The sequence below is a fragment of the Rhagoletis zephyria genome, unplaced genomic scaffold, assembly GCF_001687245.7.
Source record: "Rhagoletis zephyria isolate East Lansing unplaced genomic scaffold, Rhagoletis_zephyria_1.1 Rzeph_scaffold_06687, whole genome shotgun sequence".
Classification (NCBI taxonomy): Eukaryota; Metazoa; Arthropoda; class Insecta; order Diptera; family Tephritidae; genus Rhagoletis; species Rhagoletis zephyria.
Window position 1 is genome coordinate 24,179 of NW_016163770.1, and position 10,664 is coordinate 34,842.

Consider the following 10,664-nt stretch of genomic DNA (forward strand, 5'->3'; position numbering starts at 1 on the left):
TTATTGTTAATGCAGTTTACTAATAAATTTCATTAACACTTAATATTAATTTAACACTTAAAAACTAATGAAAATTTTATTTTCTCTTCTAAAAATAGCCCGTCGAATTTTCGCGTATATTTTGTGACCCCGCATTTGCAGCCAAAACATCAACCGATTGTGTGCGTTTCTCCAGAAAGCTAAAATTATACCAACGTTCGTTTTTTCCAAAGTTTTCGCCATCCTCCAAAGAAGTGGGTAGAGTTCTAGAACGGAAAAGAAGAGAAGAAACACAAAAGATGCAATGAAAGCTGAGTTTAAGTAATTAAAACTTAGTTTTAGGTACTACATAGTTTGGAACGAAATTCCGTCATCCTTTGTCAAATTTTATTTAGAAACAGACTGTCTTGTTCGTACTTTCCATCCATACTCTTAGTTTTGACCACTGCGCTTACCAAGTCGAGCAGGTGGTCGAACGACCAAGATGACTACAACTAAAAACAAATCAATACTAAAAACGAAGAAAAGGAAGACGAAGCGAAAGAAAGGCATCACGGTGCGCGGCAAATAGACTCTGAGATCGATAGTATGGCTGCGAACGTTGAAGCGGAAAGTTCGACGGAAGAAATGACTGCTGACTTTCCCCGCCAAAATTAGGAAACAGTGAAGGAGAGATAAAAAAGGTTATATCGCAATAAGAGGCTGACTTAAGAACCATTCAGAGGATAGGTTCGGTAGTACATCCCCCGAGGGACGAGAATGAGCCAGAAGAACAGCAAAGCTGAGAGATTCGCAGAAGTTTGTTAATTTCATCGAGCAACAAAAATCTTAGGTCAAGAACGAGCTCAAGAGACAATGACCCGCAGACGGGCGAACTCTGGGACCAAGAAGCCTAAGAGGAACTTCAAATCTGCATGAACTTCTAAAGCAAGTTAACCGAAAGAGGTAACGATGTCAGCTCATGAGCAAATAGACGCGCTCGGAGCGCCTTTCACATCGCAACTATTGGCAGTGAAGTAACGAGACAGCACCTCACAGTGGCAATACTGGAGAAGAGCGTACCCTGTAGAGAGGGAGCATCTGAGCCAAATGATTAAGTTTGTCCACACGGAACCAAACAAGCGGCGCTTGTTTTCTTTTGACGGCGCGAAATGGTTCATTGGCATCAAAGTTTTCAAAATTAGCGACGGGTACTCTCATACGGATAAAGTGAGCCATCTAGAAGCTTCAAAACCTGTGGTACAACGCCAGGCTTGAATTGGTGGATAGAGTGCTAATTCCCTGCATTCCGAAGTCAAAGGTTTGATTACTTTGCGTAGTAAAGTTGTGAGCTTCACTGGACTCTTTCCAGCATCGAAATCCGAGCAGACGAACGCAAGATTTATTGATACTCCATGTTTCCACTACAACACTACCTTCTGAAAATCAAGAAAGAATCCCAAGTTTGGCAAAATGTCGGAGGAGCAGCTTCGCTAAAACGAGAAGTCCTAGTGACAACCTACACATTAGATGCACGAGAGGTTGAAGATGACCCGGGCCTAGAGGACTTCGACTGCCTAACTATAGCAATAGTAGAGATCTATGCTGATAGAGCGGATGCTTCTACAAAAGTGTGAGCCTACTTAACAGAAGGCTATTTCGGCAAGGAGGTTAAAGACGTGATGGAGATTGAGGTTCAGCATACCGAGGGTCCTTCCAGTGAATTCTCAAAATAATAAACGCATTTTGCAAGAGTTCATCCTTACACTGGAGGATAGAGCTTACAGCGTGGCCCTAGAGCAGGAGCCATATCTCTCATCGGGAGCTTCGGTCTCTGGCTTATATTCATCAAATTTCAAAACATACTAAGCGAACTAAGAAGGCAGGATAGTAATCGTACAATGTTGGACGGCGCTTGTTTGCCTATGCAAATGGCATGACACTTATGGTTAAAGAGAATCGAATTCTGGACACCAGTATATGATGCGACACAAGGTTACCTATACCTGGTGACAAAATAGGCGCGAGAAGACATTGGAGCATTTTATGATAATAAAACTACAGCAATCGGGTTTTGGTGTAAGCACTTACTGGTCACTATAGGAGAGGAAATCACCCAGTAGGGACGAAAATCTCATATAATTCTTACTTCCACAGTTTCCGCGAAGATTATAAGGTAAAATATTGTCAACACTTTCAACTCGGATATCCAGTTTTAGCGAGGTTGAGCCTATCTCGGAGCCGTCTTCGTAAATTTGTGATGATTGGTTCTAGGTACTTTATTGATTTGGTAGTGATTACTGTTTAAACCCCATAAAGTGACACAAAGGACAAGCTCAAAAATATCCAACAAAGAACCTGTCATAACTTGACCACCTAAACCTAACCTAACCAATATGAAACTAAGTCATATATGTAATACTTCTATATTGATAGTAAGCTAACATCTCAATGTGAAAGCATTCCGAAATCAAAGCGAGACAGCCTAGCTAGTACAGTTTTTGTCAATGTATTGTGTACTTGAGTGCCGGTTTTGTAAATGTGTCGTGTACATGTTTATTTATAAACGTATGTGTTCCTTTTCTTTCGCACGTGTTTATTGGCATATCTGTACTGTAGTGTTTTCGGACGGTACTAGCTCTTACTGCCAATATAGGAGTATTACATATATGAAAAAAACTATGAGAAACATTCATTAATAAAGGAATGCGCCTGTTCATGTAAAAAATGTAATGTATTAAAATCTTCACTCTACTCACCTATTCAGTGTCTCCGGCAAGAGCAGACACAATCCAGCGCCCAAAAGTGAAAGTATACCCAATATTATCTCCGGCATTGGTTGGAAGAGGGACCGAGTATACAAAATATATGAGCTGAAGAAGGTAAACGCATAGCCCATGACGTGCACCACTGCCACACCTTGGCCGCGCACACAAGTCGGTATCAGCTCAGTGGCATATTGAGCGCCCGAATTGTAGGCGACGGTGACACCAAATCGACCTATGACCGACAAAACCACTACCAGTATAACATCTGAAATTGGAATTTAAAAAAGCATCAATTCGAGAATACTTGATTTATTACCACATATTAGCGATTACCTTTCTCACCGCCACTACGTTCCGTGCAGAAGAGTATCGCTCCAGTGACCGATATAAAAATTCCACTTAGCAGCAGTGACATGGAAGCCATCGCTTTGCGGCCGATACGATCTTGCAACACGATCAACAGTATGCAAGCTGGCAATATGGCTGTGGCGCTCAAAGTGAACATGACAAATGGCGATATGCCGAGACCTTGGACATTACGCGACACCGCATCGTAGCACAAAGTGATGACCATGCTGCGATAAAAAAAACACAATGCACACATACACGCAATGTAATCTGTCTTTTTGTGTGTCTTTTTCTAATCAATAAACAAACTTACGATTTGAAAAACAAAATGAGCGTGTTACGCCGCAAGCGTGGTGTTGCAAATAGCCCGAAGAGATTTGGTCCAGATTTCGTATGCAATTGACTGCGTTTGCATTCATCTATGAATTCCGTATAGACAGACTCTTCCACCGCACGCCCGTTGATCTTCGCTACACGCTTTAGACATTTAACAGCTTTGTCGTATTTTTGCTTGGAGATCAGCCATTGCACACTCTCGGGCACAATGAAGTAGAAGAGCGGCACAATGGCAAAGGGTACTGAGGTGGCGAGTAGGAAGCCGCGCCAACTATGCAACAGTACAGCAATCCACGGCGCAGCCATTGAGCCGAGACAATAGAAAAACCCGATGCAGATGCTGAGACCGATTGTGCGCAGAGACGGACGCAAATACTCCATTACTGCGAAGGGATTACAAGAATTTTTATTCATTTAGTATGTGTTAAAGAAGTTGTTAGTTGATGCGCGACATTGATGTTAAAATTGAACGGATAATAATAAACAAATGCTTCTTAAATATATTCAACAAATTAATCAATTAAATTAACAGTAAAAAAATATTTATATTTCAAAGCAAATGGATAAAAATAAAAAATGCTGTTCGGCAAGTTAAAACTTAAAGAAATTTTTCTTAAGCTGTGGAAGTACCCATTACTCATATCGAACCGAAATGTTATTAATATAGCTTTATCCTGAGCGTTACCTTCATAAAAGGAGTGATAAGAGACGTATATTCAAAAGGAAGAAACGAGAAGCACGAAGACGTACATATGTAAGTAGGAAGGGCTTGAGATGTTGACAGAGTGGAATACGACTCGAAAATTCTTTATGAAAATAATTAAGCAATATAAATAATGGTTTCAAGACGAAGATGGAAATTTGGTAACAGATGCAAAGAGTGCACTTGAGATATGGAGAGAAAAATTCTCAGCACTTTTGAATGGCGACATCGACGGCCCGTTTGACGATGAAGAACCCAAACCAAATCCGACCAAGACATGGTGAGCTCAGCACTAAGGCCACTTTTCGCCTGGTTAAGAGTAAATGCAAATATCTTTGTTACGAAAAAGCTGGGCTCTAGTTCCAAACGAAAAAGCGACAGAAGAAGCTCGGAGATGGCGGTGATGATCGATCACAATTAAGATTACGATTAAGATCGATCATGACACTGAGATTAAATTGGTTCTGTAACCGCCTAAGCGATTTTAGCCAAGTTCAACAAAGCACGCCAGTTATTTCTCTCCTTTGCCAACTGACGCCAATTGAAAATGCCAAGTGAAGCCAAGTCCTTTTCTACTTGGCCTTTTCATCGCGGTGGGAGCCGCCCTCTTCCGAGCTGAATACTTTTTGACCTTGAGCGTCGAGGTCCATTTTAAGGTCAAGCCAGCGGAGCCGCTGTATTTAAATTCGCTGCACTATGTCCATGTCGTCGTAAAGCTCATAGAGCTCATCATTCCATCGTCTGCGGTAATCGCCGTTGCCAACGCGCAAACGCCCGTAAATCTTCCGCAAAATCATTCTATCCGTTGTTGTCATTGTCCATATTTCTGTGTCATATACTAAAAGAGTGTGGCTTGCGTACGTTGAGAGAGGACTTTACTTCTGAATTGCCTACTCAGTCCAAAGTAGCCCTTTTTGGCAAGAGTGATTCTGCGTTGAATTTCGATACACGTGTTTATATGTATCTGTAACATGATTCGTAAATACCTCAATTAACGAATGCTCGCATATGATACGAAGGAAGGGAGGAAATCCTATGAAAAAACATCTGGAGAGCGAGCAAAATGAAGGCAATTACTGGGGGATAATCCAGAAAAAGAAAGCCGCATCCATTTCGAAATGGCAAGAAAAGTAGGCCCGTTGCTCTCGAGAAATATTTACACAATTTATGATCGGCCACGGTGTCTACCCCAGCTGCTAGCATCGGTTTGGACACGACTACTTACCGCTATACCCAGTCTGCAATTAAGATGCTTCCTACGTATTTCTTACAAATCCGCGTTGAAACGCCGTAAGGATGGAACTTACTGATCTTAATGTCACAATTCTAACTCAGTGAAATTTCAGCGCCAACATGTTCCTTTCAGAGCGTAATTGGTTAATCGATTTCAAAAGGATCGATTGGATAAATTAGCAGTTTTGATAAAGTGACACTAGGTATCGCAGCAATATATGAACAAGGCCGTGTCTTAGAGCCTATACAACGAAACAATGAAGGAGGAATTTCGTTACAAAATTAGCGGACGTGACTATGGTGGGCGGGACGGAAAGCACCCAATTAGGGTTTATTGTTTTAAACCTACAACATACAAATAGAGATGATTCCAAATTGATGCAACTTAACAAATGGTATCAGGACTGTAATGAGCTTCATCAAAACTGAAACGAGAAAAGAACGGTACATGACAACAAGAGTTTTAGCTTGTTTCAGACCGATTGTGCTTTGGGGATACGCTTTCGATATTTTCGCCTCGTTAAAAATAATTTAGGAATAGTTGAAACCCTTTCAAAACTATCTTTTTAGAAAAATCCAATTTTTTGTGATTTCAAGTTAAGTTCGTGATATTGCTCTCTTCCACACTCACCCAAAATATACATCATAACAAAGTTGCTATCTGTCGCCATGCCAGATAAGAAGCGAAATAGCGAAAATGTTGGCAGCGTTGTGCCAAATACCGTCAGAGAATTTCCAACCATGGCCACAATATTTGCAACAATCAAGATGGGTAGGCGACCTGAGGAGATAAGAAAGAAATACATATGCAATGAAATTTTGAACATAAAAAAGAAGTATATAAAAAATGTGTGTTTAGCTTACCCAAACTGTCTGCCAGAAAACCAAAGAGCAGGCTGCCCACCACTGAGCCAACGAAAAACATCGACTGTCCCAGCGTTGCTTGCCACGCGCGATCACAAATCCAATTCAGTTCGCTAGTGAAGCTCTGATAACCCATATACAATTCATAGTCAAAGTGCTGGCACACTGCTGAAAAATTCGTTGGCGCCAAATCATCATCCTCAGCTGCCAACCGATGTGGATGGCATGATGAGTCCGACTGCTNGTAGGTTTCAATATAGCGTACACCCAATAATTCTTGACCGATTTAATGAATTTTTTTAATAAAATCTGATGCAATTTAAATTAAAGAGGTTTCTCGAGCACCATTCTTGAAATTTTATTTGTTTATACTAAATTTTGTTTGTGCAAAATGCAGAGAAAGTAGCAATTATGTATATGAAAATTGAGGTCCTGTTTCCGTTCCCTCAAAAGGAGAAAAAATCGCACAAAAAAATTTAATATGTTTAAAAAAAAATTCTTCCAAAATTATTTTTTTTTTCAGAAAAATTTTAGGTATGCAGGGTGCAAGTTTCAAATTGATTTTTAAAAATTTTTTTGATTTCAGATCACTGTGCGGCGATTAACTCGATAATGGATGAGAAGCACATTTTACGAACTGAAAAACGATATGCAGTATTGGGATGACGTTGCGTTTCGTATGGAAATAAACGACTTCGATTTGAGCCGATTTGAATTTGCTCATACGAGTTCACCAGAACGACGCGTCGCGATGGGTTGTACAGTGGGATAAATGAAGGTGGTCGTATGAAATGTTTATAACAAACTAAAAACAATTTACCTTTACTTTATAACACCAAATTATTAACGACATATTGTTTACTAATTTAAATAAATTTTGTATACAACTCTTTTTCAAAAATTGGCTTTTACCGATTGGTAAGGAATTTCAAAAGCTCTTTTATTTATAAAAAAAAAACATAAAACATATCGGATGAAAATTTAGACCTCTAGACTGATTTTCCCTAAACCGCATTCGTTTTCTCCACTGGATTATGGGCCAGCAGATAATCAAAAGTAACGAAAGTTGCCCAAAATAAAGTTTTGAAATTGATTGAATGGACTATCTAATTAAAGATAAATAGAGGCACACTTGGCCCAAGTTTCAAAAAAATTGATTAATTATTTATTTTTATTGAAATTATTTTTAATTCACGTTCCGCCTCTTTGTAGAAAATATCATTTATTTTTCTTCAAAAGAACGCGAATCTTTAAGATCCGGGTAATTTTAACCTTAAACTGATTAGTTTCTCCAAATACAAAACAATGAATCGAATATGGCGGTCGAGCGTATTAGACAAAATATTGAATTATTATAATACCTGATGCAAAGGTTTTTTTTTAACTGGTTTATAACGAATCAAAATTTTTACTATAACGCCTGCAGTTAGCCTACGATAAATGTAGTATTAAGGGTCCATCACGTGGAGGTTGCAGAGCTATATTTATACCCCTTTTTTACTTTTTTTTAGTAGTTCATATTTCTTCTTTTTTTGTTTGTTAGTTCCACATCGAGGAATTCATTTTCTGATTCCTCTTTATTTTCAGGTTCGAAGGAATAACTGTCATCTGAGCCAACTTGATTAGTCTCCCTGGTATTTGAAACTTCAAGTGAAGCTACGGGATCTGTTGAATCCATTGCTCTATAAAAATATCTGATATGTTCTCAGATCTATTAAATTTTCTGCTGTGTCGGAGTCAGCCATTTTTATAGTCTTTATTTCAGGCTTCATAACCCTCTTCAGCTGCTAGCCTACTGGCGGAGGACTGTGCCTTATAGGTTTTGATGTAGATTACAGCAGTTTCAAAACAAAACGCCTTAAAATGGATCTCATTATTTAACTAGATAATAGACACGATATACATTCTAAGATGATTTTAAAGTTTCTAATTGTATTCTGGCTGTATTTTCACCAGTACTATGCATTACCAAAACTCCCTGGTTCAGGTTATCTGCTTTGAATTTTAGCTTCTCCCATAGCATTTTTTGATTTTCAGTTTTTTTTTTTTAAATCATCCGTAATTTTGAATTTTCCAAATTTGACTAAAGATTTGTAATAAGCTAGCATAACCCCCACTTGTACGAAGTCTCATTAAAATACAAACAACAAACTTTTTTTTACACAGGCCACACGTGAGTTCCTGCACATTTGGTTGAAAAGGACCCGCACATAGCCCGCACTCAGTTACAGAACTAAGCAAGGCTTATTCAGGGAGGCTTCGAGGGTCGACTCCATTGAGCTAGTAGGATAGCAGACCAATTTTAGAATTCCTAGGTGGTCACTTCACGAGACATAAACCGCTGATTACGGTTGGAATACATTTGAACCTTATGTTCTGTTGAGTTTAGATTATTTCTCACATTTTCTTAAATGGCATTTCAGTTGCAGTGTTACCAGTGCGAAGTTATTTGAAGTATGCGTAATTATACCTTAAATGCTGTTTCTGCACGTGTTGTGCGTTCGAACCAACAAAGGAGCTTTTCTTACAAGAGTTGAAAAGAGTTTTATACCCAATTTAATTTCATCACTGCAGTCGCAAGTTTTAAATAATGCTGTGATATGGCTTAAGCTTTACCAAGACTGGGAATGAATAATGTGACCGCAAATTATTTCAAGCACCCTTCATCCCGTTTTTTGAAGTTGGTTAAAAAGTTAACTATCGTTAAATAGTAGTATAATCGGTCATTGGGGAGTACGGGAGTATGGATGATAAAATAGCAGTAAAAAACAATGAATACAAAATAGTACTAAAAAACTCTTATCCTCGTACTTTCGGCAACACTGATTGTAATGTGACTCACCAATATTTCGGCACGAAGCTTATGATTGTTTGTGAGTAGTAATGCAGCGCCGATAGCAAATTGATGATGCAAAATAGCAGCAACATAATCGCCTGCAAGCGATGACAATCGCCGCATTTTTCCAAAATTTTATCCAGCTCCAACATTTTTGACGATGCTGATGCAGGGTTTGGTTTTTACTGCGGTAGGAAAAGAGTTTAAACAAATCTAAACCATAAACACAATTTTAATTACGCCGTCACTTCACTTTTAAGAGCTGTTTCCAGCTGTCAAGAAAAACGAAAAATTCATATAAAATGACGTACAAGAAATGGAAAAGAAATTTTCTTTTATCAAAACTTCTTACATAAATTAGTTTGTACTGAGTCAGTTTGCAGCTGTCAAGAAAAAATTATTGGGATCAAGGCATATTGAACAGGTAGTATCAGTATAGCAGCTGATTTAATTTTTTTTTTTTCAAACTATTTAGTCTCGAAAATGTCAAATATTTTTAATTTCTTCTCACAAAAATTCCAAATTGTTAAAATCTATTTGTATGTGAAACCAACCCGCGATTACTGGGCCTTGCAAAAGATAGATCAATGCTTCGAGAAGCAAACAACTGTACTAAGAAAGAAAGTTGCAACAATTTTCATTTTTTCCAATTGCAATTTTTTATTTTTTCGAATATCAGAACCGTTTTTGACACTTTCGATACCGGAAGCAACAACAAAATACACGCAAATGTTGTTTTTGCTCTAATGCTGCTACCTCTTTGATATGTCTTGGTTCGCATAGATATTTCTTTAAGAAAATTTACAGGAAAAGCAAAGTGCTTTTTCAAGCAATCGAAATAATGAAAAATATTTCTTGTGATTTTTCTTGAGAGCTGGATTCTAACTGCCACACCTAAACAAAAGCATCAGCGTTGTCTGGCCGTCAAAAAAAATTCTCATACTCATACAATTTGTATGAAGCATACCGAAATAACGCGGCGTCAACGCTGAGCGATTGGATAATCCGATTTTGACAGGGCGTTAGGAAGTGAAGTTGGCTACAGAAAACGGCGAAACTGTCCTTTTCGCATTTCACACAAACAAACCTATGCTTGTTGTTTGTGTTATTTCTTTTACTTTTGTTTAGGATTGCACTTCGGCGGTAACGCTAGGCGCCAGAAAACGCTCCGCCCAACGTTTTTGTTTAGGTATGGCAGTACGCTTTAGCTGGAACTATAACACTTGTTGGCACTCACATAAGATGAAATAATTATTTTACTGCAGCTACGACTTCGCTCTTTGCTATTGAAATATTCACTGTGATTGTTTACATTGTACTATGTATTTTGATTGGCGCGAAATGTTCTGCAGCTGGTTGTTTAATGGCTTTTGCTCTTATCAATCACAGAATATTGTAACAGATCCGCAAGGTTATTGCTTAATTGATGTTGAAAATCGAAGTTGACAGCCTTAATTCAATGTACTGAGTTCAAAGAACTCTTAATCATATGAATCGCGTTGATCTTTTTAAAGTAATCTTTATTCTGGGAAAGCACATGTTTTTTATATTTTTTGTATTACATACCTATACGTACATTAGGCCGGGTCGATTTGTGGGGAGGCAAAAAAATCGCCCA

At 38.4% G+C, this 10,664-nt stretch overlaps 1 protein-coding gene across 1 annotated transcript; it reads right to left on the bottom strand.

Moving 5' to 3' along the window:
• On the bottom strand, positions 1-10,593 carry LOC108373433 (organic cation transporter protein). Its single transcript, XM_017629310.1, is given in 10 exon segments — positions 1-245; positions 2,718-2,991; positions 3,060-3,301; positions 3,388-3,793; positions 5,978-6,127; positions 6,211-6,451; positions 7,856-7,890; positions 8,560-8,578; positions 9,049-9,318; positions 10,284-10,593. Coding segments are annotated over 9 exon segments (1,674 nt in total). The 5' UTR covers positions 9,199-9,318; positions 10,284-10,593; the 3' UTR covers positions 1-88.
• Positions 10,594-10,664: the final 71 nt, after the last annotated feature.